This window comes from Drosophila santomea, chromosome 3R, assembly GCF_016746245.2.
Source record: "Drosophila santomea strain STO CAGO 1482 chromosome 3R, Prin_Dsan_1.1, whole genome shotgun sequence".
In the NCBI taxonomy this organism is placed as follows: domain Eukaryota; kingdom Metazoa; phylum Arthropoda; class Insecta; order Diptera; family Drosophilidae; genus Drosophila; species Drosophila santomea.
This window is the reverse complement of record NC_053019.2, coordinates 22,075,133-22,102,930: the sequence shown is the minus strand read 5'-3', so window position 1 is coordinate 22,102,930 and position 27,798 is coordinate 22,075,133. Positions and strand designations below refer to the sequence as shown.

Sequence of the window (27,798 nt, the reverse complement as noted above, 5' to 3'; positions counted from 1 at the left end):
TTTAATTTACAAAAAACTGCTGCACAGCAAAAGATACATATATCTATAAACAAACATATACTAAAGTATCTTACATTACAGAGAGAACACCACAAACACTCACTAACATATACAGTATAAACAAAAAATTATTATTATTACACATATAACATTGTTAAAAACAACACAAAATATTGCACACAATTTGTAACGCACATCTATCTTATATAAATATTCTAAGAACACAATATTTGAAAGAAAAGAGAGTATTAGGATTCGACTTGGAAATAGCTTGCGTCTAGATGTCAAAGAAGATTGTAGAAAAAACTAGACAGGGACTAGGCTCAAGTAAATCCGCAGGCCCAACTACTAGAGCGAGTAGTCAGATTGTTGAACAGGTAGCAGGTAATATGGATTCTGGCAACGTTTCTCATTCGATCTCACCAACGGTGAGTGGAGTAAGCGCTATATCAACGACATTGAGCCCTAATGATATATTATCATTCATTAAGGAATTGCCAACGTTTGATGGCCAGCCGAGTCAGTTGGATAAATTCATCACTAATGTCGAGGAAATAATAATGCTTATTAGGGGCACAGATCAAACTCCCTATGGATTATTACTTCTTCGGGCTATAAGAAATAAAGTTATAGGAAAAGCAGATGAAAGTTTGACCCTAGCCGGTACCTCACTAGTGTGGGATGATATTAAAGAGGGACTCAAAAGATTGTATGGCAGTAAGAAGTCAGAAGCGATTCTCCTTAGGGAAATTCAATCACTCCCAGATAATCTGTCACTTGGTCAGCTATTCTCGACAATTACCAAAATTAGAGGACAGCTCGTATCATCGGTACAAGGAGGAAATCACGCGACCACTGTAATGGAAGCGAAGAAACAACTTTATAACGAGGTTGCTCTGAACTCATTCATGGTCGCTCTAAGAGAACCCCTTAGAACGATTATAAGACTAAAAAACCCTACAACTATAGAACAGGCCTACGAATGTTGTCAGATAGAACAAACCTTTTATTACCAAGGAAAGAGAGATAGAAGTTATGCAGAGCGAGGCAATCAAGGTAATCGTACGAATCCGTACAATAATCAAAATCAGAGACAGATTAACAATAGATTCAGTAGCGGACAGAAACAATATAATAATAATGGCAAAAATTTTGAACAGAGGAATAACCCTTTTAAGAGCAGCAACGTTCCCTCAGCTAGTTTGAATAATATAGAAACGGAACAAAGCGAGGTAGGAAATCAGACAATGACAAATTTTCAGGCAAGAGCCTCCCCAAACCAACCGGGTTCATAAATGGTCAAACACATGGGGCGGGTTTACCTTTCATACTATTACATACAAATGACCACACCCCATTAAGATTTTTGTTGGATACAGGTTCTACTAATTCTTTTGTTGATCCGTTACTTGTCCAACCTAAAAACATACAGGCTCTAAGTTCACCAATTACTATAAAAACGGCCTTAGACAAACATACAATAACAGAAAGAACGGCATGGAAGATGCCGCAAGAATTTAACAGGACAGGGATTATAAACTTACTATTATTTAAATTTCACCCATTCTTTAATGGTCTCTTTGGTATGGACATATTATCACAGTTAGAGGCAAAAATTGATCTAAGTAAACGTAAACTGTTTACGACTGATGCAAATCTTGACATTATAATTATAAATAATACTACATCAAACATATTTACGATAGAGGGACATACTAAAACAATAATACCACTGCCGGTACAAACGAGACAGGGAGATATAATATGCAAAGCAGTAGCCATTGAAAAAGATTTAATTATATCAGACGGGATATATAGGGCCGAAAACGGCATCAGTAATTTCGAGGTGTCCAACTACGCAGATACTGATCGACTAGTATATGTCGAACAACCAATAGAATCAATACCCTATAAAGAAGAAGAAGTTATCGAATTACATACAATTACTTCTGATACATATACACTGCAGAATACTCCCGAAGAATCACAAAAGTTTAGATTCGAACATTTAAATCTAGAAGAAAAGAAAGCGATTTCAAAATTATGCAGGGAATTTTCGGACATATTTTATAAAGAAAACGAACCATTAACATTTACTAGTTTAGTAAAACATAATATTCCGTTAACAGACAAAAATCCAATTTTTATTAAACCATATAGATATGCATTTGCATTAAGGCAGGAAATTAAGAAACAAGTAAACGAACTACTGAAACAAGATGTAATTAGATCAAGTCACTCACCGTGGAGTGCTCCAGTATGGGTAGTACAAAAGAAAGCAGACGCTACAGGACAGAAGAAATGGAGACTAGTTACAGACTTTAGGAAACTTAACGAGAAGACAGTTTCGGATAAGTACCCAATACCGAATATTAATGATATATTAGACCAACTAGGGAAAACCAAGTATTTTTCTAACCTTGATTTGGCTAGTGGATATCATCAGGTAGAAATGAGTCCTGAAGACATACCAAAAACAGCATTCACAGTAGAAGGCGGTCATTTTGAGTATGTTAGAATGCCGTTCGGTCTAAAAAACGCACCAGCAACTTTTCAAAGAGTAATGGACAGCGTACTGAAAGACTTGGTTGGTAAAATATGTCTAGTGTATCTGGATGATATCATTATATTTTCACCATCCCTGCAAGAGCATATATCAAATTTAAAAACAGTGTTCCAAAGACTTAGAGAAGCAAATTTTAAAGTACAATTGAATAAGTCCGAGTTTTTAAGGAAAGAAGTGGAGTTTTTAGGACACGTGGTCACACAGGAGGGGGTAAAACCTAATCCGAATAAAATTCAGATTATAAAAGATTTTCCATGCCCACATAACAGAAAGACGATAAAATCATTTTTAGGAGTACTAGGATATTACAGAAAGTTTATTCGAGACTTCGCCCGAATAACGAAGCCAATGACTAAACAATTGAAAGGGAAAAAACCAGTACAAATCAATGCAGAATTTCTAGAAGCATTTGAAGTATGTAAAACATTACTGACTAACGACCCAATTTTGAAATATCCGGAATTCGATAAACCTTTTATTTTAACAACCGACGCTAGTAATTTTGCTATCGGAGCAGTATTATCCCAGGGCTCTTTAAACAATGACAAACCTACTTGCTACGCGAGTAGAACACTCTCGGACGCAGAAGTAAATTACTCAACAATTGAAAAAGAGATGTTAGCCATAATATGGGCGGTTAAATATTTTCGACCGTATCTTTATGGGAACAAATTCACAATTGTCACAGATCATAAGCCGCTAACGTGGTTAATGAATTTTAAGGAGCCAAGTTCAAAAATATTAAGATGGAGAATACAATTAATGGAATACGATTTCGACATAATATATAAAAAAGGCTCACAGAACGTTATAGCGGATGCGCTTAGTAGAATTGATCATGAGGTACACACAAGCGAAGTAGTAGCAACGGACACCGCAACGAATACAATAACTAATATACAGATACCTATAACAGAAAAACCGATAAATGATTTTAATTTACAAATAGTATTGCAGAGAGGACAGACAACGGAACAGAAAATAATAATACCTTTCAAAAATAAACTAAGAAAATACTTTAGGGAAACAACATTTACAAAAGAGAATGTAGAACGCATATTAAAAGCAACACTTAAACCAAAAAAGATTTATGCAATTTTTACAACAGAGGATATTTTTAAAATAGTACAAGAAGTATTTGCACAAAATTTCCCACAAGATAAAACTTTCACACTTGTTAGGTCACTTGAGCTGCTGCCAGAAGAAAAGGATAAAGCTAAGCAGGAAGAAATAATTAATAAAGACCACCAAAATAGAAATCATAGGGGTATAGATGAATCCTATTTACATTTAAAAAGAGAAATATATTTTCCTAATATGAAAAGCATAATAGGCAACGTTATTAAGAACTGTGAAATATGCCTTAGGCTAAAATATGATAGACAGCCGCCAAAAATACCCTATCAAACTCCGGAAATTCCAAGTGCTCCACTTGAAATAGTACATATGGATATATATACAATCAGTGGGAAGTATAACTTAACGCTAATAGATAAATTTTCAAAATTTGCTTGGGCCTATGTAGTAACTAATAGAAATTCGATATGCATTATAAAAGCTTTTAAAAATTTTGTGGAATTATTTGGAATTCCTAAAAAACTGGTATATGACCAAGGTCCGGAATTTGCGGGGGAAGTATTCAAAAAGTTTTGTTGCCAATACAATATCCAATTACATGTCACCTCGTTTCAACAGTCGTCTAGTAACTCACCTGTAGAGAGATTACATTCAACACTCACAGAAATTTATAGAATAATCACTGATAGCAGAAAAGCAGAACAATTACCATGTGAACATGAAGAAGTACTATCAGAAACCATGATAACATATAATAACGCTGTACACTCTAGTACCAAGTTGACACCCTATGAACTTTTCCATGGTAAAACCCACACTTTTAGTAACTCAGTGAAATTTAATGGAGAGCATGATTATTTAAATCAGTTAAATATATTTCGAGAAAAGTTATACCCAAAAGTAAAACGTAAGTTAGAAGAGATAGTATACAAGAGAACTATGAAATTAAATGAGAATAGAACGGATGAAATAGTAATAGAGGAAGGAGACAAGATCTTTAGAAAAGAAAATAGAAGAAATAAGATTACACCTCGTTTTTCAATCCATAAAGTGTTAAGGGTACATGGACCTACATTTAAAACAAGCAGAGGCCAAAAGATACACAAGTCTAAAATCAGAAAGACTACAAAGAAACAAGAAGATAACTAAATGTCTCGGCCTTTTCTCTTTTTTTTAGATTCGTGCTAGTTTCGGCACAATTCATATCGATCCAAGATATTAATGAGTCCACTAATCCCATCGCCAAAATAGAACTAGGAGAATGCTTAATAATCCAAACTTATAAAAATATTAAACATATAATAGATCTACAGGAATATGAAAGCTGTGTAGAACAATTTAGTAGTACACTAAATTTGATACAGCAAGATGAAACGCTCATTGATGCAGCTTATATCCTAGAGGGTAAGATAGCCCAATTGCGGGAAAAGATAGAAATACTAACACCCTCGGGAAAACAAAAACGGGGTTTAGTGAACGGATTAGGAAGTATCGTAAAATCAATAACCGGTAATATGGACGCCAATGATGGCCAAGAGATAGAAGAAAAAATAGACACATTAAAAGAAAAAGAAAGAAACTTAACAAATGCGCTACTAGATCAAGAAGCATTTAACAATGAGATACAAATAAGATTCCAAGATGTAGCAAAAAGCATTAACCAAGAGCAAGCTATGATAAGTCGATTTTTAGAAACATCTCAAAATAAAATTTTTAAAGTACTATCGAAAGAACAGGACCAAATTAATAAATTACAATACATTAATAGAATAATATATAATATAGATCGGCTTGTAAATCATTTAAATGATCTATCAGAAAGTATAATAATGGCTAAAATAAAAATAATACCTAAGCTAATACTAGATCCAAAAGAGATCACAAAAATTGAAGAGATCATAAGAAAACAAAATATTACTATCAAATCAAAACAAGAGATATACAAATTAATTAAATTAAATACATATAATACACAAGATAAAATAATATTTGAAATTATGATACCTATATTCAAAAAACAAAATTATAAAATTGCTAGAATTATACCATTACCGCTCAACAAAACATTTTTTATAATAGCGCCTAAGTTTATAGCATATAATGATTATAAAATTGTACACCTTTCGAACAAATGCCAACAAACTGCCAACACATCCATTTGCGATATAGAAAACATTGAAACACGACCAACAAACGAATTATGTATCCAGAATTTACTAAAGAATAATCACAGTAATTGTGACATGCAGAATACTGGTATGGTCACAGATATATTTGAACCAGAAAAGGGATACATCTTCATCTTTAATGCGAAGGAAACTAAAGTAAAAACACCAGAAGGCAATGAGACCTGTATAAACGGATCGGCGATAATAACTTATGGAAATGCTACAGTAGAAATAAATGGACTGGACTATGATAACACTATAGAAAGTATATTAGAACATCCAGAGATAATTATGCCACCTACAAGAGGGATTTCAAGAAACAACACGGTGGAAACACTGACACTGCAAAGATTACATCTAGAAGCAATAGACATACATAAGAGGGTAATCATCGCAAGTAACACAACAACACAACACACGTCCATCCTTTATATGATAGTGGCAGTACTATCCATAGCAACAATCATTGTCTGGAAAGCAAGAAGGCCTGTCACAATCTTTACACCAAATCCAGAACATCATGTACCCATGGTCGCGCTGGACATACCGTCACTATGGCCATCGCTTCAATCTGGGGGGGGAGGAGTTACCGACCCATCGGTACCACGCCTACACTCTCCACCGAAACCCCCTCGATCGTTCCAAATTCACTAACAATGTTATTGAACCGGGAAACATTGTAGCTAGTAAGCGAATGTCGCAACTGCAGACACATCCGCTTAGAAGCTACATCAGCAAGAATACTATGTCAAGCATTGGACAGTTGGCCGGCTGCAAAATTATAATGTAAACAAACTGAGCTAGCTAAGATATATATAAGACAAAGACATTTTTCAGAACTCAGTCTCAATTCACTCTTTATACAACGTTGCTAACGAACGGACGTGTACTGTCCAGATATATTTTGTATAATTAAAAATATAAATATCACAAACGAAATAAAGTGCTGTATTTACTGAAGAACACAAATGGAAATTTGACTAGAGAAGCGATACATCATCGACGTCACCTGGGCCACGATTGACTGAACCAAGAGGACTCCCACTCTGATGGTGACTCGTGTGCAGTTTGGGTCAGCTTTATGTCGCTTAATTGCGGCATTTCCGCTGGTCAAGTGCAAGAACGCACATCAGAGCAAATCAACTTGACACTAAGTGAGCTGTGAGTGTGGATTATATGCGAATAACCTCAACCTAGACCCAAGTCACTAAGTGGCTACTGAAGAGCACTTATGAACATGAAGTGCAATCAATGTGATAACTGCTATTGCCACAATAGCATTTTGCCACCCGTTGTTTAAATGTATTAGGCAGATAACACAATATTAAGAGAACCAAAAACAGTTTAAACGGTAAACTGAGTGGCTACTGAAGAGCACTTATGATAAGCACTTATGATCGTCAAAATTTGGGAAAAATGGCCAAAAATTTGAAATTCCTTTTTTGAGCACATGAGGATAGAGAATTTTGTTACGAATTCAACGAGGTATGACATTCTACTTTTGGACAACTAATTTTAATGCTACCGAAAAAATAGTGATTATTTTTTATCAAAAAAAACAAAACAATTTATTGGCCAAAAACGTGATATTTTCAAACGGCGTTTTCGCCATAACTTGACCAAAAATGGCCGCACAGCTAAAATAAAGACTGTTTTGTGCTGCTAATAAACATAGCTAACAATGTCAATCCCTACTTTTTCGATATTTAAAAAAAAAAATTTCACAAATTTTTGCATTTTCGATAAGGGGTACCATCATCAAAATTTGCGAAAAATGGCAAAAAATTAGCATTTTAATGTATGTACATGGATCGATAGGGAATTTTGTTACGAATTCAACAAGGTATGACATTCTACTTTTGGAAAACTATTTTCAATGCTATCGAAAAAAAACGGATTATATTTTATCAAAAATTAGAAAAAAAAATTGTTATAAAAAATCTGATATTTTCAATAGGCGTTTTTGCCATAACTTGACCAAAAATGGCCACACAGCTAAAATAAAGACTGTTTTGTGCTGCTAATAAACAAAGCTAACTATGTCTATCCCCACTTTTTCGATATTTGAAAAAAAAAAATTTACTAATTTTTGCATTTTTGATAAGGGGTACCATCATCAAAATTTGCAAAAAATGGGAAAAAATTAGCATTTCAATGTATGTACATGGATCGATAGGGAATTTTGTTACGAATTCAACAAGGTATGACATTCTACTTTTGGAAAACTATTTTCAATGCTATCGAAAAAAAACTGTTTATTTTTCATCAAAAAATTAAAAAAAAAATTTTGTAAAAAAAAACGGATATTTTTAATCGGCGTTTTCGCCATAACTTGGCCAAAAATGGCCGCAAAGCTCAAATAAAGACTGTTTTGTACTGCCAATAAACATAACTAACTATCCCAATCACTGTTTTTATAATTTTCAAAAAAAAATTTATTTTTAAATTTTTGCATTTTTGATAAGGGGTACCATAATCAAAATTTGCAAAAAATTGGAATTTCCTTTTTTGAGCACAAAAAGATACAGAAGGATAGGGAATTTTGTTACGAAATCAACAAGGTATGACATTCTACATTTGGACAACTACTATTATTATTATAGTGATTTTTTTAAAGCACAATAGCATTTTTCCACAATTATTAGGCAGATTTCACAATATTAAGAGAACCAAAGCAGTTTAAACGGTAAACTGAAAGTTAAATGAGCCAAATGGAAGGCAGAATTAGATTTAAATGTGTAATTCGAGACGGTTAGTGCAATTAGTCGATTAAATAGCATTTTGAATGCTCCACTAAACTACCTGTATACAAACAAGTAATTCAATTAAATATTTGATTGCCTTGGATTGTACACAAATCACTTGCCACTCGAACATGGAAAAGTGATACAAATATCTGCCCCAATTAGGGAAAAATCAATAAACCGAAATTCGTGGCCCCATAAAACGGGTGCTTATTAATGATCATTCACGGCGGTTTGCCCTAATGAGGCATGTAATCATAGAGTGGCAACAATTTGGAGCAGCGATGTGTTAACCAGCCTAATCCATCTCCGCCTCCTTGGCTATCTTCCCAACTCATGAGCTAAGTGAACTTTCGTGATGGATGACGCTAATTCCGGAGGCAGGTGGCAGCATCATCAGGTGTACGGGTTGCTAATCAAAATCAACAACACCCAAATGAACAACACACGCCTGAAACACACTCTAAGGTCCACGCCCAGTCTCTTCTGTTAAAGTTTTCAATTTTCCGGGCAAGTTTTGATTATATTTTGTTGCTTCTTATGCCAAGCGTAAATTGAATCAGAACTGGAGATTTTCCAGCATGCAGAAAGCGGAGGGAAAGGCTTAAACGGATTGAGGTTTCTGCCATACTCTGGCTTTGATGTTGGGATTTTGTGCTGGTTTTCCGACAGTAAAATGTCTATCCGGTTTGCTATTAGTTTAAAGTCACTTGCCAATAGCGTGAGGTTTCCGCACTTGAGTGATGTTTAAATATTTAGCAATAAGGATTTCGGACAGGCTGGTAATAGGTAATAAAGCTGTTTAGTTAAGAAGTTTATTGAATAAATATTTTGCCTTATGCCATTTTGGGAATTTTGTTTTTCCGGAAGTTGCCACAGTTTCGACCTTGGGCATTGCTCAGTTCGCGGTACCAGCGCGATATGCGATAACAACAAAAGCGGATCGCATAAATTACAACGCTCCTCCATTAGCATGTAAATGCAGCCGACAGCGCCACCTCCGCACCACCGCACCACCGAACCACTGAACCACCAGCCACGCCCCCACTGTGCTCGGTACTGTGCCCCACGCAAAAATTGGATGCGACGACAGTGACAATGCTCGTATTTAACTCTCCACATTGCATATTTTATTTAATTTATTGCCGCACATATTTTGATGGCAATGCATGTGGACGGGGCACGTGTTTCTGTTTTGGGGTCTGAAACCCCGTCAAAACCCGGGAGAACTTAGATTGTGCTATGTGCTATATAGGAATTGGAATTGTGTCAGTTGAACAGTTGGGCATGGTCATGGTGGCATCGCATATGAGGCGTGTGTTGTTGTCGCTCTTGAGATACATTTCAAGCGGGGCAAGAAAAGCAATACAAACTGTGGGTAAACACAGGGGTAAAATAAATTACAGAGGAAAAAATTACACATTACACAAGCGGCGAAACTAAAAATAAGATAACTTTAAATATTATAATAACCTAAGTGAGGCCATAGTTCAATTCAATATTCATTAGAAATAAAAGATTTGAAGTTACATGGTTACATTTACATGTTAGTTAAAAATCAGTAATTCAGTTTCATCACCTTTTAACTCTACTCTGGGGCTTTAAACTGATAATATGTTTGATTATACACGAAGTTCATAACCAATAACCCATAATTTAGTTGCGTGTACATTGCTGTTACCCCTGAACAAACACGAGTACAAATTAACCGACATATATACAATGTTTGGCCACTGTTCGGCCCCTGAGTTTTACTTTATTTTATATGGTTTCGTTAGCCGGCCATTTATTTCAAAGAAACGACAGCCGTGGGAGCCATGCAAATGCCCCCAACCGAAGTGCGCCAATTGGTCACTTGATACACATTTCGACTGCCGGTCATACTCGTTACTCGTTTGCCAGCACAATTGCATTTTCAAGCCGACTGTTTTGTTTTTTTTCCGCACTTGGCCAGCAGATGTTAAAGTTATTCATTGCTTTTGGCTAATTAATGCGAGTAAGGAGCAAATTAAAATGCTGTTTAGCCAGTGGCACTTGCAGCTGTCTCATGAAACCCATCACTGCCATCCTCAAAACTACTTTTTTCTTTAGGCCTTCGCTGTCTTCTTGGCCAAAAGGCAGTTGGCCAGCTCCCGGAGTTGCTTGGGCAGCACTTTGCATAATGCGAAAAACCAACTCTCAACGATGGCTTTCAGTTGTTTTTCGTGTCGCCGGCGAATGTGGGTTAAATGCTTTTTGCGGCTGCTGACCGCAACTCGGAGCGCCAGTTGAGAGTCTTTTCTGCCTTTGCTTGCGTTTGCCCGATAAAAATTGTCATTTGCCGCAAAAGTTTTTAATTTATTTAATTGAAACACACACAACAAATTGCAAATGCACTACGGAAAATGAAAGAAAATTGTGGTGGTGGTCCGGGTAATAAACTAAAAATAAAGTCAATTATTTCGCAATTAAGTGCAGTTGACTCTCTGCGGTGCCAGCAAATGCTATTGAGAATTGAGAATGCTAGTGGCGCCCATGTGGGTGGTTTCGGTGGGTTCAATTGGCGCGGCCAGCTAATCAGCTTTGAGAAAAATGTGTGAAATAAAAAACTGGGCTTATTTAAAGTGCCGTAATTAATCTCTGTTGTTCGCGTTCAATAGCCGACGAACCTTATCTATGCGCAGTACAAAAAGAAACCACAGAGATATCGGAATACTGCTACTATATTATTAATTGCTGTAAACTGTGGCGCCCACTGAATAAACAAAGGAAATGCATTGCCCATACGCCCTGTAGTGCGTCATAATTTTGGACGCAAATGCGCGGCCATCCGCGTTAAATCTGTTTATTTGTCATTTCAATTCGACCGCAAAACGAACGCTTTTTGCAGATAAGTGGGCGATACTGAAAGCTGGCTAACTGCACACTGAATGGTTAAGGGGCCGCAAACGAGTTTGCTGCTCTCTTTGGTTTGGTGAAGAATGAAAAGGCCGCGGGATGTTATGCTTGTAAATAAACTTGTTTGGTGCTAAAAACTGCTAGTAATTACAATCGAATTTCCGCCTACCAGCAAGTTGGCCAGTTAGTTGGCTTAACTATGTCAACCCGATAAGATTTGCATTTCCATCACAAAGAGACTGAACCGGAGAGGACTGACTCCTCGTCGTCGTCTCGCCTGTCAGTCAATTGTGTATGCTGACACTTTGTGCGGCTGGGTTTGCTGCATGGGTAAATTGGCAAATCCGTACATGGTTTGCTGCACACGTGGCGTATGCGTAATGCGATCGGCGCTGGCTGCATGTTAATGCGTTGGCAAACAGCATTAACGCTAAATACGCGCCAAGAACCGGGCAGACATGACCATAGACAACACCGCAAATACCCAAAACCCTCTCCAATTAAATGCTTTTCAATTGACGCTGCAGTAATTTGGCTGATTTGGTAGTGCGTTGCCAAAAGCGACGCATTTAATTGCGGCCTATTTGGTGGCAAGTTGAGCTGGCTTAGAGCCAAAATGCGGTGGTAATATTCTCATCATTAAATTTCCAGTTAAGTGTGCCTGCAGCGGAAATGAAAATCTCTTCGAGTAATGACGAAAGCCCACGGAATTGATAAGCGCAAATAGAAGTGGAGTAAGCGCTCAAGAATGCTTCACGTTGAGTCAACAAAAAAAATGGGGAATGATAAATGCGATTATGATGCGCACAATGAAAAGTTTCGGCCACAAAGATTCCTTCCTGATTGGCCATTGTTCTTGTTCAATTCCCAAGTAAGTTCTCAACAAACTTATTCAAAGCATTCGGCTTATCGGATTCGGCTCTAGCCAAGAAAAGCAGAAAGAAAAGGAGAACAGAAGTCACTTGCCACAAAACAATTAGCTGAGTAGTAAGACAAAGTCGCAGTCATTGGCATTTTCCGATATGGCCGCTAAAGTGCAAAGCCCCACGGTCGGCTGCCAGTATATATGTACATATGGGTAATGCCCGTAAAACCCCGGTAAACAACCGAATGGCGCCAATGGGGGCGTGGCCAGACAACCGTAGCCGTAACCGGAATAAAAACACATGCACACGCACTGAGCAATTCATTCATGGAACTCTTTTGGCCAGATTGTGCCGCTCTCGTTGTTCACGCTTCATTTGGCTATTATTTTTTACCACGCTTCATTTGCCGATTTGTCTGTGCCGCTTTTGGCCTTTTGGGGGCAGGGAGTGCTAATTAACAGTTGGTCCCAAATCGCATACATTAACGCTGATATATTTATTGCCATAATTGTGCGGTGCCTGGCCATACTTATATATAGATTATGGGCATTTGACTATGAGCCTCGATTGCCTCACTTCGGCAAAAGATATATAAATAAAACTGGCCCCAGCGAGAAGTAATGAGTAAACAATTCGAGCATTGTGTTTGCTTTGGAATTAGCGAAGTGCAAATTGTCTTGGCACCGATTGCACAATGCTCCGAGTTAGAGCAGCGTTTGGATATTTTACCGAAATTGCGGCCAGATTTTAATGGTGATTGCTGGATATATCAGGATATATCCTGCGGTCAGGACACAGTTGTTAGGTAATGAACACAAATTTTCCAAGCATGCAGAGAAGAACTACATTTGGGGGGAAATGGCAGTGGCAATAAAACAAAGCAATTAAAATGGCCTCCCGGAACTGGCAGACGTATATGGGTCAGGCTGGCAAAAGTTTCGGCCACTTGTCGGCCAACTCGAGCAGTGAATGGCCAATACACGATGCCAATCGGCAAACTGAAGTGGCAGCTCGGCTAATGCAACCGGGGATGGGAGGTGTGTGTTTCAGCACTCTAAACTTTCGGTTTAGTGCACACAAAGGGGGGTTTTTACCCAAACTGCATAGGGCTGACAGGCTCTTTTTCTCCACTTAAACCCCCTGCAAAATGGCACACTGCAAGCTATATTGTTAATATGCAGTAAATGGGCGGAAGATCTCAGCAGAATGAGTCAGCGCAGCGCTGTTTACGTAAGGATTTCTCCGGTTTACTGTCAACATTTTCTCCTTCCTCGTTTGTTGTTTGGTACTTATTCAGACGCCGACTGGAGCCGTAAATTAAACAACATTTCTGTCACTTGACTTCGGTATTCATTCATTAATCAGGCCTTACCCTGTCTATAGAAATTGAAATTGTCGCTGCTACACAATAAAGCTAAATGGAAATCCAAGGGATAGCATGTTGGACACTTTACCCGGGGAGGATGGTGTTGGCTGAGTGGGCGAGACCACCCACACGCACACACACACAGATGGCAAACACTTTCCATTGCGTAAATTGCCTGGGCGCCCATCGAAACGTGCCATTTGAGCTCTGCCATCGATGATAAATGTTTGCTGCATGTTGCACAAGCCTTTGCAGTCGGCTATCAATGATGGACTCTGAGATATGTGCAGAGTGGGTGGGGCATGCTACAATGCAGCCCATTAAAAGCCAACACCCTTTAAAGCCAAAAAGCATTCGGTTCCTAACTTCCACTGGCGGAAGAGAACCATAAAAGTGGCTTACATATCGTGCCACATCTAAAATTTAAGTCATATTTCATGGCAATTTGAGCTTTCCTTCCGAAAACGAGTAATAAATATAAAACAATATGTTTTGCTTGCTATAACACAGTTCATTTTGTAAGCTTACCGTTTAGTTTAACAATTTAATTTGCCAACTGAAATTCGAAAGCATTCGAATTGCTACAGGTGAAAGGTTAAAATGCTGATCAAAATAAATGAAGTTGGTAAAAGTTGTACTGCACAACAATTTGCAAGCAACAATATGAGTCATCATCATTCATCATAAGGCAGTTAAAGTGTCCTAATGGTTTTTCTCTATTCCCATGCCGGGGCGCCAAACGAATTAAGCAAATAGCTGAATTTATGAATATTTAGCTAAAGCTCTAAATAGACCCGCATTACGAGCATTTTCGCTTTCACCTCACGCCTCCTGTGGCAGACACGAAATCCCTGACCTTTGCGGCTGCCTGCTGCCTGCTGGCTCCTCTCATCCTGCCACTCCCCCTCCCAGCACCGTCCCGAGTTAATTACAGCCCGCGATCTCTGGATTTTCCGGGGCCATCCCCGCGAGCCAACCACCCACTACCCACCACCCATCTTTGCCAGCTCACAAAAGGCCCCATGGAATTTTCTTTCTGGCAGCAGGGGCGGCTTCGGCTTCAGCTTCGTTAGCAGGTGGCTGTCAAATTTAGGTCAGGCACTAAGTGCAAGTGAGTGTTATGTAAATTATGGTGCGCTGCTTAAAAGGACCTGCAAGGTCTGCCCCTACCATCCGTCGTCCCAGTTTAATTTTTAGGAGTATTGCGCTGCCTTGTGTTGTGTGTTTGTTTGCATTCATCTTGTGAGCAAATGGAAAACTAACTGAAAATGGAAAACTGAAATGGAAATGCTAACACCACACCCATTTGTCAGGCCGTTAGTTAAACTGAACGGCACTCGCTGGCGGCCCTCTCTATACTTCCTCACTTTTTTGCCCCTTTTTTTTTATTTTTTTAATTTAGCCATTGCTGTTGGCAGCTGACAAAGCGGCAATGTGTGTGTGTGGATATATGAATATGGCGCGTGGTTTGGGGCTCTGGGGCGCTGGGGAGCTGCGAGCGAATGATGGAGCTGCCACCACGCACGGCAGCATGGAAGTCTTAGAAGAAATGTTATTCCACTCGCTGGCAACCGCAGATTATATCATAACACACATGCCCCATGGTATCCCCCATTCCGTATTCCGTATTCCATATCCCATAGCCTCAGATTCAGATTCAGAGCCCACTTTGTTCTGCGGATCGGCCATTGACCATGGCGATGTGCTGCTCTAAAGCAGAACGTAAATAAAGCACAATAATAAGAGGAGTCGCGTAAAAGTGCTCATACCAAGTACCAACAGTTGTCGGCAAAACAATAGCATCAAGTTCTACGCATTAAGAATATATGAACAGTACAATTTTTACTAATATTACTCAACTTTATATAGATACCCAAATTCGTTCATGCAGGATACCTCAAAATACCTTTATAAAGTCTTAAGAGGAATATTAATTAATTAAACAAATAAATATGTTAGTAAAGTCCATTACAATCCGCCTTTGAAGGAAGATTAAAAGGATTCCTTCACAGCTGGACCCAACTTTTGTTTGAGTAACGAAAGTTCTTTGCAGTTCTGTAGCATTTATTACATTATCTGACCCCCTGGAAGCCCAAACTTTTTGAGAGTTTTCAAAGAAAAGAAGTGCTAACTTTACAGTGCTATTATTCTGGCTCTCATTGTGTTGATATATATAGCCCATAGCAGCAGCTCCGCCACTTTCACCCCCTTTCCTCGAATCACGACGCACAGGAAGGGAAGGCGCACACAAGTCAACAATCTCATAATCAGTTGAATTACAAAAGGCAAACCCAGCAAATACTGGGGGGAAATCGCCGAGCGACAAGCCCGCTTGTCTTTATGGCAATTTCACTTAATGAGTTGGGCCTGTGGGGCAGACAATCGATAGACACATGGCCTGCAATGCAAGTGCAAGCCTGCAGCAATTTAACACGCCAATAAAACGCAATAACCAAATTTATCTGATTCTGGAGCAAAGGCCAAAAGGGCAACTAACGCCATGGGCGTGGCAATTGTGACGCAACATGGGCGTCGTCGCAATAATCTCATGATCGTCATGTCAACAACAAAAGGCAGGAAACCGCCTGCCGGCTTACAATTACAATTGCTGACCCATTTCAGAGGTGAGCTGCTCGGTTGAGGGTGATCCAAGCTGAACCGAGCGTTGAGCCGACCGAAAACCGTTTGGCCAATGCAATGAATTAATTATTCCCTCTGTCATGTGCAGTGTCTTTCCCCCTTGGGTGCGTCGAGTCCAGTCCAGCGTTCGCGTTTGGGCCAAAAATAACAAGCTGCACACACTTGACGCCGGAAAAAATATCTCTCAACGAGTTGGGCCTTTGAACTATTTGTCATGGGTTTTTTTTTCGATTTATTTCCCTGCCCGGCTGCAATGGCCACAAAAATAGCCGTGTGCACAAATCTCATTTTTGGGAGCTGCGCCGTGTGCTCCATTTGTTGCACCAAAATAAACGGAAAGTACCGAAGCTTAGATGCCCTTAACTTTATACAGAGCATGGGATAAGTTTGGACCCATTTCCTAGCATTAGACATTTTAAGTGTTCAATAATAAATGTACTTTTCAGCTTTTAATCAAAGAGTTTCCTGCAGTTAATCCTAAGAGTCGGCATATTCGAAGGGGCCTGACTAAAATAGCAACAAAACGAAACTTTGAGGATTAGTAGGAGCTATAAATAATTTTCTACAAATTTATTCGGCTGTCAAATCAGTTTTAGCTTGAACCCCAGATCCCCCAAAGTCAGATAATTAATACAATATTATTGTAATGACTAACTTTAGCAGCTCTTCGCAATCCGTTTAATTCTCAGACGCTTTTGATCGTTTGATTTCCTCAATAAATTCTCATTCCGTGTGATTAATCAATGACCAAATCTGCTGCTGCCCTGGGAAAACAAACTGCACGAGAGCATCGTTCTTCCCCAAAAAAAAAAGGAAAATAAAGTGTACGAATTGCTGGATGAGAACGTAAATCTCAGGGGTCTCAGCTGGCTGCCCGATCAAATTCAAGCGGCTGTGGCTTTTCGTTGGGCCCCTGGATGCCTTCCAAAAAATAAAAAGAAAAAAAATGGGAAAAAAATCGTTTATTGGAGAGGAGAAAATTTACTGCGGTCACTGGCTTTTTGACATGCCGCAAACTATTTTCAAATGTGCTCGTAGACGGAGTCGCATTGCTATTTCCTACAGAGTATTCATTTCGCTTTGGTCAGCGCATTGGGAGTTTGCTTTTTTGTTATTTTTAGCGCCGGCTAGAGTGAAGTGTGCCCGGTCCGTGGAGCATCCTTCAACGTTTCTTATGTAAATTTTCCGTCGATTTTGTGTTATTTTTTTCATTATTTTTTGCTTTTTATTTGGCATGCCACCAGATGACGATGGAGATGATGATGTTGTCGGTTTGTTAGAGTGCGGCTGCTCGGGGGCCAGTTGAAAACTAATAAAACGTCAAAGCAATTTTGACAACATGCAACTTGGAGATCTTAAGAAGGCACAGAAACACACAAAAACCCACACAAATCTACGGTTTGTGTTTGGAACAGCCTGTGAATACTGCTCTCCGCAAAGCGAAAAGTTACTTCGTAAGTTTTTCATCTTTTGCCAGTTTTTCTTTTCGCAATGCTGCCTTCATTTCGCCATATTCCATATTTCTCCTGGCCCTTGTTTGGCCAGGGGCCACTGTCTGGAGGGAATCCAGAGAGAGCAATGCGACTTGGAACGGGCTTAAAGCTATCTAGCTGGCATATCAGCCATAAAACCGAGCATTAAAGCCGTGTGAAAATTGCGGCTCAAGTGCTAGACTTTGGGAAACAAGATACATACATATGTATATGCTAGATTAAAGGGTCGAGGAGGTGTTCTGGTGGTGATAAGCGTTCTTTGTTTATAGAGTTGTCAAGTGCTCATAAAAATCGAGATACTCTGTGACCCTACGGCTACGACTACCTGCCGGGCGGAATTGGACACGCCCGTTTTCGGCTAACATGGGTTAAGTGCGGCGTCATTAGCACACACACCCGCACAGTGGGACAAGAGCCGAGGATGGAGCGGGATTTGCGATATGCGATTTGCCGGAACCACAGCGTGTTGCCGACACATAAACAATACACTCGGCTACAAGGTTGCGCGACAGTCAAACACAAACAGTTTTATGGCCGATAGTTGGAGGCTCTTCACACTCCGCATCGCATCTCACTTTGAATGGAAATGACTCAGTCCGACTTGACCGTACACTTAGAGAAACAAGCCCTTAACTTGTATCCTTTTTATTGTTCTTTATGAAGTTAAACATAAAAGTCAGGCATTAAAGAAACCTAATTATCACAAGCTTCAAATAATAAATAAATATTGTGAAGGAAAGCCATTTCTTTTTAGCCAGAAACAAATATTGTTCTCAGTGCATCCCCTGCGCTTGTCATGGACTGCGTGAGTTCGGAACATTAACTGCCAAGGACCTTCCATTTCCCCGTCATTCTGCCAAATGGGAAAAAGTCTCCTAATAAAATTATAAATGTATTTGATGTGCCAGCCGCCCACAGGAATCGTTACCGAAATAATTTCTCTTTTCTGCGGCCACTCGCAAATGTGTCTCAATTCAATTAATTTGTGCTGGGAACTGGGACTGAGAACGGGGATCTGGGATCCAAAATGTTGGGCTCTAAAGTGGCCCCAGTCAGTAGGCAATTTGGCCGCAGGACCTGCTGCGTTGTTAAATTTTAATACTGCGGTTTATGTGCTTGCTGCTACATACATACATATACATACATATATCTGGAGGTTTTGGGCAAATTAAATTTTAATTGCTTGTGGTCCGCCCAAATTGGCAGTCAGCGGTGGTTTGGTGCGCTGTTTGGTCTGCTGGGTTTACTAGGCATCCAGTATTCCAGTATTTATCAGACCATTCATTACTTCTGTGCAATTCCGACAATAACCCAAAAATTCAGCCGAAAACTTTTGCCAAATGCTTGACAAAAGTGCAACGAACCGTGCGGCGGACCGGGCGAGTCAAAAGGAAAAAAATGTGCTGGAAAAATCGGAGAGCGCGAGCAGAAAATTATGAAAAATACCCGCTGAAAATACGAGTATTTTCCCGGGCCGCCGCAAATGCAAATTCATGAAAAGACCAAGGCAAAGCCGACGTTGCTCTTGAGCTTGAAAAAGGCGCAGACGGGAGCGACGCTTCCAAATGGAAATGGCAATGGAGATGGAGATGGAAATGGGTATTCAAATGGCCATGGAGCTGGGAACTCTGCGAATGGTTATACTGCAGTTGGGGATCTCTGGAGTGGCGGTGTCAGACTGACTGCTGACGGTTCAGTTGAGTAGTGTGTCTGGGCCGGGTCTGACAATTACGTCAATGGCGCAAATGTCGAAAAATGTAACAAACAAAAAACCCGTTAAGCGCAGAATGCCATCGCAATTTATAGCAGACTCATCGTCGGGATCTTTGTCATGGCATTTGATACACTCCGAATCAAATGGGTCACTTGGCTGGAACGCACTGGCTTGACTCAATAGTTAACTCTCTGGTCATGGGCTGGCTAAATGCTATAATAGTACTACCTGTTTCTAATTTGTTACTTCCCATTCCTTACACATTTCAATTAACTTGGATATCTCTCAGTTCTCTGTACAATTTGTTTGTTATGTCATCTCTAGGATACTATAATAATTTATATAACATTGAACTAAAAAGGGTATTAAGTTTACGGCCAGCACTTTCTGCTTGCCCCTTTCTCTGGTTTTCCCTTCTGATTCATTGCAGATTCTAGTGAAACTTTAGTGCAATTGTTTTTTGCGTTTTGTGTGTTGTTTGGTTGTTTGTTGATGATGGCGATGGCAATGGCAACCAGTGAGCTGGGCAGACGATGCGTCTGCTGACTGTTGCCTTTTGGCGCTTTGCCTCTGCTCTCTGATTAACTCATTCATACATTCTGGCTTTCCAGCGAAAAAATAAAACAAGTTAGTGGTGGTAGGTGGGGGACTCGAGTGCTGGGGGATTCGAGTGGGTGTGGCATTGTTGAAAGCCTCCCACTTCTGCGCCCAGCCCTTGATTATGATTATTTTCATTTCAAAAAGTTGGCGGCGCAGAAAAAACCGCAGCCTAAGCACAATTCTCTGTGTAGTTGGGTAAAATATTTAAAGTGCGCCGCGAGTTGGTGTAGTATTGCTAACCAAAACACACTCACACCCACAAAGGGGCACCAACACTCACGCGATTTGTGTGCCCTTTGTACAGTGGTACCTCTGTAACCCGAGCTGTTTTTAGAGATTAATTTGATTTAACCATCTAAGAACTGAAAGATAGTTTTCGGATATGAATTACTTCATTACTGATTTCAATATACATTTTGTTTCCCAAGTTTCCTTTACCCCCCATGATGGTTTTTAAATCAAAGAATGTGTCTTTGAATGAAAAGGTGTATCTTTCGGATACAAGCTAAAGTATTATAATGACTACTAGTGTGCCCTTCTCTGAGAGGTTCCACTGTGGCTGGTGCGTGGTTTTTGTTGTTTCTGCTGTTACTTGGCTCGTTTAACTTTGAGCAGCTCTGAATTGCAGCAGCCGGCATGCCGGTTTTTTTTCATTTCTTTTTTTTCCCTACTGCAACTTTAATTGGACATGGGTTCTTGTTGTTGTTGTCGCTGCTGCTGCTGGCGTTGGCAAACGTGTTTTATTATTTTGGTTAAATTTGGCATTCGTTTCCTACGCGACTTGCAGCGAGGTCAACTCTTCAGTTTGTTATCTTTAGGTGCAAGTTTTGGGTGAAGAATTCAAACGACTTGATTTACTCACCTCCTGGCTGGTGACCTATGACCTTAGGGAGCAGGGGGTGGTGAAAGTGCTGGTGGCGGTGGTGGAAAGGACATCCCCTTTCGCACTGCTTGTTGTTGTTGCAAAATCGAAGCAAATTAAACGATAATTTGTTGTGAGCAAAGTAACACGAACACACACACACACACAGAAACGCACACGCGAACGCACTGCACACAGATACACCAAACACTCCCTCTCTCTTTCTCGCCTCTCTCTCACTTTGTGTATTTTGTTTGTTCTGGCTTTGCTTTGCTTTGGTTTTGCTTTTCTTCTGCTTCTGCCTCTGCTTCTGATTATGCTTTTACTTGGCGATGCAAGCAGCGCGACGTTGCAACATCGTTCACATTTCACATTTGCCCCAGCTGAATGCACTTGTATCTCGCTTTTGTTGCATTTCCTCTCTTGTTTTGCCTTCTGCTTCTTCTTCTGCTGGTGCTGCTGCTTATCCTGTTTGTGCTCCCCCCTCCTTTATAGCCTATCGCCGCGTTTGCTTCACACAGCTATCCTGCGTGGGCAAGGATGTCTTGCGCTGCGTTTTCCTTTCCGTTTCGATTGCAGATCCTTTTCGGGCGAATGTTTCGAACACACACTCACATTTAATTCGGTATTTTCACGGCGGTTTCGTTCGCGTCCGACACTCGACGCGATTTATTTTTCTCAATTTTTTCGACGGCCCAGCCGCATTTTACCATTTGAAGAACCAATCGAATCGAAACGCGCAGGGTGTTTGCTGCTGTTATAATGAAAATCCCCCAAATGCGCAACTGAATGTACTAAAAAATCCTGCAGTTCTGCCGATCTCAAAAATGCGTTCGCTATCGATAACCGATTACACTTTATCACTACGCTTTAAGCCATAAATTTTAATCTAGGCTTCAAAATGCTTAATATATGCAAAAGAGAAGGACTAGACAAGAATGAAATAATTCTATATAATTTTATTAATAGTCTCCTGTGCAAGCAGTGCTTTATATTTAGGGTGGCGAACTGCGCTAAACGAAGTGAAACACGGCTAAGATGGTTTGAATCGGTTTTTTGAAATACCGTTATCAACTTAGGAGTTGCAAAAAGTGAAAAGTTTATTTTGAATCATATAAATTATTATTTTTAAAGATTCTTAAAAGGCTAATCATCCAGATAATCTCCCAATAATTTGGTAAATTAAAACGAAATGCAAAAGTAAGCACCGTTTAACCGCCCGATTTTTAAAGCTTGTGTTTAAGCTAGTAATACTAATTGCTTTTTGATGATAGGTTTAAATATTTAGGCATCCGACGACAGCGGTTTTTGCAATTAGTACATTGTGAACTTCAACGATATGAACATCCCACTTATGGTTGCTTGGATGTGCGTTTTCGGTGCTCTGGTACACGGACTGATCACAACTCGCCACACAAACATGAAGTGCGAAGTTCAGGATGAATCCTTTGTTGAAGTAAAAGAGTGTCGATTGAAAGTCCTGGGTCGAGGCATTATCGGAGCTAACGTTTATTTGAAATTAAAAGTGCTGCCCGTGAAGACGGTGCAAGTTAATTTCAGTGTGTGGAAAAAATTATCCGGCTACCATCCATATCTATTTAATACCACCGTGAATTTCTGTCACATTTTAAAGCACCCGAATCCGTCAAATATATTCTTCTACTTTTATAGGGAAATAAGGCCCTACTCCAATGCTAATCACTCGTGTCCGATCAACGTGAGTTCGCTTCGAAATATCGCATTTAATGGTTTTCCAATAGTTCTTTACCCAACAGCACGACATTATACTGAAAAATTTCGTTTTGAATGAGAAGATGTTCTCCCTTTTTCCGGTTCCCACGGGTAACTACATGTTTGCTATAAAAATTATGGCCAACGATGCTTGGAGAGCAACTATTTTTTCGTATATGGATGTTACCGGTGACAAATCGTAGATTTTGTATTAAAACACGTAACATTTCTTTTTTAGCAATGACACCATCCATATTTTTTGTACTTACTAGGTGTAAAATTCTATTTTAGCAATGACTTAACCCGTTTTATTTCGACCGTTAAAACTGTTGGAATTTAAATTAATTTTTAGGTATCACATATTGTATGATATCAATCAGCATTTTAATTTTAAGTTAACAGACATGTTTTATCGAAAAAAAAAAAAATTAAAAAAAACACCGTTAACTACAGTGCAGTTTCAGCAATTTTTGAGAGCTTTTCAATTATGTGTTTCGGCAAATGTAAAACTTTCATTTTGTAAGATAGCATCCGGTTGGTGATAAGAAGGATAGATACCCTGCTACTCGTGCTTCTCTGTAAATGATAAGACACTCTGGCCGGGCTAAACAGTTTGTGTGTGAACTTCGCGGGCTAAACAGCCATGATAACATTATTGCATCCGATTCTGAAGTGGCTATGCTTCTGCCTAATTGCAATAATCGTAATGCTCTGTCTTACAACCCAAAGGGCCAAAGTAAAACATATGAAAGTAGCGGAAGTGCTCACAGTTTCGGAAGAGACACAATCAGTTAACTCAGTAGCAGATGCTCTTCCTACTGAAGAAGAGCCAAAAGTGCCCGCTTATTTTGTGGAGTCCGCCAAGTGCAAGATCCCGTATGTGAATCCCTTTGACGCAGATGCCATGGCCGTTTTTCATCGCGAGCACTTCGAGACCTGCTCCAACGAAACGGCCCTGGTTACCCCGATTTATGACATCAATCGACAGCGATATTTGCTATTCATCAATGAGTCGCTAGCCTCCATCATACTTAAGTCCAATGAGGAGGAGTACAATTGCTATTACCAAGAGATAACGCGGGACCGGGAGTACGACAGCTACGATAAGTAATGTAATCGACTGATTTATTTCTTGGAACTAACTTCTTTATCACCAAACACGCGACAGGGTGGAGCGCAAGTACTTTACTCAGAATTACGAGGTGCCGCTTCATGTGCATGCCCTAATCCTGGCCTGCCATCGTCTTGGCAATGAGTCCGATGTTTTGCAGAGCGATGCGTATAGCCTCATCCAATACAGGCCACCCCCCAAAGGACTCTCACTGCATCCGGCCAAAAGGAAGCCAAGTGTCCTGATGTTCGGCATAGACAGCCTGTCGCGGATCAATTTGCGTAGAACAATGCCAAAGGTGTATAAGTACCTAACGAGGGACGGTTGGTTCGAGCTGCAGGGATACAACAAAGTGGGTATAAGGAACAGGATTAATAACCAAAGACTGAATATTATATAATGTGTAGATTGGCGACAACACCTTCCCCAACCTGCTAGCCATTTTGGCAGGCTACAATCCTGAGTCGGCCCTGCAGAAGGTGTGCAACTGGCACGAGGATGGGTGCCTGGATAGGACACCTTTTATATGGCACTACCTTCGGAATGCCAGCTACCTCACCGCCTACGCTGAGGATGAGAGTCAGATGAGTACGTTCAACTATATAAAACCAGGCTTCCTGGAGCAGCCCACCGACTTCTACCTCAGGCCCCTTCAGAAGGCCGTTGAATCGGGCCTGAACGTGTGGAAATGCAGTGACTGCTCACTGAGGTACTGCATCGGCCGGCGGATCACGAGCAGCTATGCCTACGACATGGCCAAAGATTTCGCCAATCGTTTCGTGTATGAGCAACCCATTTGGGGTTTGTTTTGGTCGAACAGCTTCAGCCACGACAGCTTTCAGCAGCCCTCGAAAATGGAGGACTATGTGCTTCAATACCTGCTGGACTTCGAGGCAGATGGTGTGTTCGATCAGAGTATTATGGTGTTCCTCTCGGATCATGGGTCACGCTATGGCAGAATCATGTCCTTGCCCAGTGGATTCCTGGAATCGCGTCTACCCACGATGTTTATCTATCTGCCGCCTTGGTTCCGGGCTCAGTATCCGGAATACGCCACGGCCCTTGCGCTAAATCAGAATCGGCTCACCTCCAATTATGATCTGCACAACACCCTGAAGCACATCATCGAACTGGGCGGCACTCCAGATGGTCCTTTGCCCAAAGCGGCCGACTGTCCCAAGTGCCAGTCTCTGTTTTATCCCGTCGATGAGACGAGGTCGTGTGAGGATGCCGGCATACCAGAGCACTTCTGCACCTGCGTGCCTTACAAAAGGCTGTCTTACAATTGGGCCAATCGCATTGCCCCCAAGGTGATAGGTCGAATCAACGAGTATCTGGCCGAAAGGAATCTGACCGATATATGCTCGGAACTGAAGCTCAGCTATATTTACGAGACAGAGATGAAAGTGGAGCTGGACCAGAACTTCCACGACGAGGTGCCACCTACGGAGGTGGCCACTTATCGCACCATGTTCAAGGTGAAGCAGAACACCGCCGACTTCCGGGCTACCGTACTCTTTAACAATTTAACGGAAACCGTGGAGGTGGTGGTGCCCACTATCAGTCGGCTCGACAGCTACGAAAATGATTCGACATGTGTGACAGATAAAACTGATAAGATGTATTGCATTTGCAAGTGTGATATCAAAGATGATTAGAATAGTTGTTCACTACGTGTTTCACATTATGTTTTCCACACAATGATTGGGAAAGATATTACAATTACTTTAAGCTTTTTATTGTTTCCTTTACTTGTATGATTATATCATTGACCGTATTTCAAAGATCTCTTTAGAAAACACCCTTTAAATGTGGAACGTTTTTGTTAATAAACCTATCGGGCTGGCAGCAGAACGTAAATCCCGCACCACTGAGTTTCAGATCAGAGTCACATGGGATTTCCTGGCATATGGCTCCAGGGTCCGGTCTATCAGTAGTCCATCCGTCGTTGTAGGTTAGTAAAACCCACTTTTGGCCGGAGGAATGGCTAACGATTTTGTACATCCACTCTGGAATGGGGATCTTGTCGCCGTTCAACAAGTACATGGGGGTCATGACACCAGCGTCACTTGTCAAGCTGTGCACTCCCAGTGCCCCGGTGACGACCTGTAGGACATCGAATCCATGCCTAGCCAGAAGTTTTTTTCACCCAGAATTCGATCCTCTTCCAGTTGCCGTTGTTAATGTTGGAATACTGGGGAGCAACGTTTCTCAACTTGTTAGTCGCCTTCTGGAGCTGATCAAACGAATAATCGCCGCTCGGTGCGAGGTGACCATGATGGAATGGATTGATTAATGTTACCACATATTTTTGCCTCTGACCAAGAACTTGATCAAATCGTTCATGGATTCTGGAAACTTTGTAGGCAGCAGCGGCTCTTGTGGTCATCGCTCCATCGGACGTAAACGTTTTAGGCTGACGCTGAGCGGCTTGAAGATAGATTATGAAAACAGATTTTGAATTTTTAAAATTGAATGTTATCATTTTACATACATTGTCTGCTGGGGTAAACCTTGTTGACGGCGAACTGCGCTGCGTAACTTACGCTATCGTAACAACTTCGATAGAGCTCCATAAACCAATCCTGTATCCTGTAACCCACGCGGTACATGGTTTTAGGACATGAGGTATCTGCTACTTGTTCAACAAGGGGCTTTAAAGGGTTTCTGCAGCCGGCTCTGGGAAATGGCCCATTGAATCTACCATTCGACTGACAAACCAACTGAATAGGCGGTGTTGCATCATCGCAGACCAAATAAATTACACTCCTGGTGGCCACAATATCGCTGGTTAGGATATAAAAAAAAAACAGTGTTTGTGCTGAAGACTACGTAGTTGGACGTCAATACGTTCATATCAATGTAACACATAGCCCTAGTAGCATTTCCAAAAACTAAAATTTAAATTATGAAGTCCAAAGTTTTGATCCCAAACCACTTGGATTACTCACGGAAAATGAGACTTATAATCACCCGAAGAAAATTAGGATCGCGCATTTTAACAGTTCAAGCTTCGTTCCAAAACTGAGGACTGTTTTTATACCCACTCATTAAAGCTTATTAAATAAAGATCCCTTTGTTGATTCGGATTTGAATTGTTGTATTTAATATTATGCATTTTTATTGATTCGCAATCCAGTTTCTTTTAAGCTGGTTACTCGGTAAAATGAGCTTTAGCACATCTTTTAACTTTCCCAAAAGTTAAGGCAGAGTATTCCAATTTCAGTCTGTTTCGAATTTTAGTTTTTTCTTATCAGTAATTTTCATAGAGTTCAACTTTTTTGATAAGCGGTTGGTGTTATACTACTTGTTTGGTTGTGATTGATGTAATCTTAATTGTCTAATCAATTAAGATTACATCAATCAATTACATCAATCAATGCATTAATTGCTATTAATAAGAAATCATACAAGTCAATCAGCAAACACCAATCAAGTTGTGACCAACAACGATTATCTTGTATTTCCACTGGGGAATGGGGACATGGTTATTGTTATACCGGTAAGTGGCTATCATTTGAGTTGTAAATACACTCGAAGAACCCAAAACCCTCACTATGAGGGAAATGAGATCGAAATCACTGACCTCGCAACCTCATAAAATGCATTGCGCAACGATGGAACAGCAAGTTCTCAAGTGGCAAAGTAAATTGCAAACGTAATTAGCGCTGCCAGTTCCTAGAACTGAAAGTAATCTTGTTCATTGATGGCATCTAGTAAATTTACTCACAGACACAGATACTTTAGTTCGATCATCTTCACAGGAGATTAGAGCTGATCAAAAGTCCAGACATTCATCAAGGCGCCTCGCAGGTCATCAGTGATAAGCTGCGGGGTTACCTTGCCGTGGGCTTTCCTAGGTTCAAAGGGCGGCTGGCAGGGTGGAGCACCATCCCCATTCGAGCTCACCTCTTTCTGCGAGCTCCTTTCAGTCGGTCTTATCTGCGCTTATCATCGCGTGGGTTGTTTACCTGCACAAGCGC

At 40.4% G+C, this 27,798-nt stretch overlaps 4 protein-coding genes and 1 long non-coding RNA gene across 5 annotated transcripts in view; 3 read left to right on the top strand and 2 right to left on the bottom strand.

Annotated features, from left to right (window-relative positions):
* The window catches only part of LOC120453621 (ankyrin repeat domain-containing protein 50), a 37,032-nt gene extending 15,293 nt beyond the window's left edge, over positions 1 to 21,739 (bottom strand). The window contains exon 1 of the mRNA XM_039638403.1: positions 20,974 to 21,739. The gene's annotated coding sequence lies outside the window, so the exon portion shown is untranslated. The remainder of the gene's footprint in view (positions 1 to 20,973) is intronic.
* LOC120453623 lies at positions 17,153 to 18,503 on the top strand. Its single transcript, XR_005616548.1, has 2 exons — positions 17,153 to 17,480; positions 17,549 to 18,503. It is a non-coding gene; the product is annotated as an uncharacterized LOC120453623 (long non-coding RNA).
* Positions 21,740 to 22,312: 573 nt separating the features above from the next.
* Positions 22,313 to 22,907, top strand: LOC120454272. Its single transcript, XM_039639436.1, has 2 exons — positions 22,313 to 22,690; positions 22,734 to 22,907. The coding sequence occupies exons 1-2, from the start codon at positions 22,313 to 22,315 to the stop codon at positions 22,905 to 22,907; spliced, it is 552 nt and encodes a 183-aa protein (XP_039495370.1).
* Positions 22,908 to 23,329: 422 nt separating this feature from the next.
* Positions 23,330 to 25,611, top strand: LOC120453974. The gene is made up of 3 exons (XM_039638926.1): positions 23,330 to 23,811; positions 23,873 to 24,167; positions 24,223 to 25,611. The coding sequence occupies exons 1-3, from the start codon at positions 23,348 to 23,350 to the stop codon at positions 25,471 to 25,473; spliced, it is 2,010 nt and encodes a 669-aa protein (XP_039494860.1). The 5' UTR covers positions 23,330 to 23,347; the 3' UTR covers positions 25,474 to 25,611.
* Positions 25,512 to 27,571, bottom strand: LOC120454271. The gene is given in 4 exon segments (XM_039639435.2): positions 25,512 to 25,948; positions 25,950 to 26,245; positions 26,310 to 26,602; positions 27,546 to 27,571. Coding segments are annotated over 4 exon segments (957 nt in total). The 3' UTR covers positions 25,512 to 25,606.
* Positions 27,572 to 27,798: the final 227 nt, after the last annotated feature.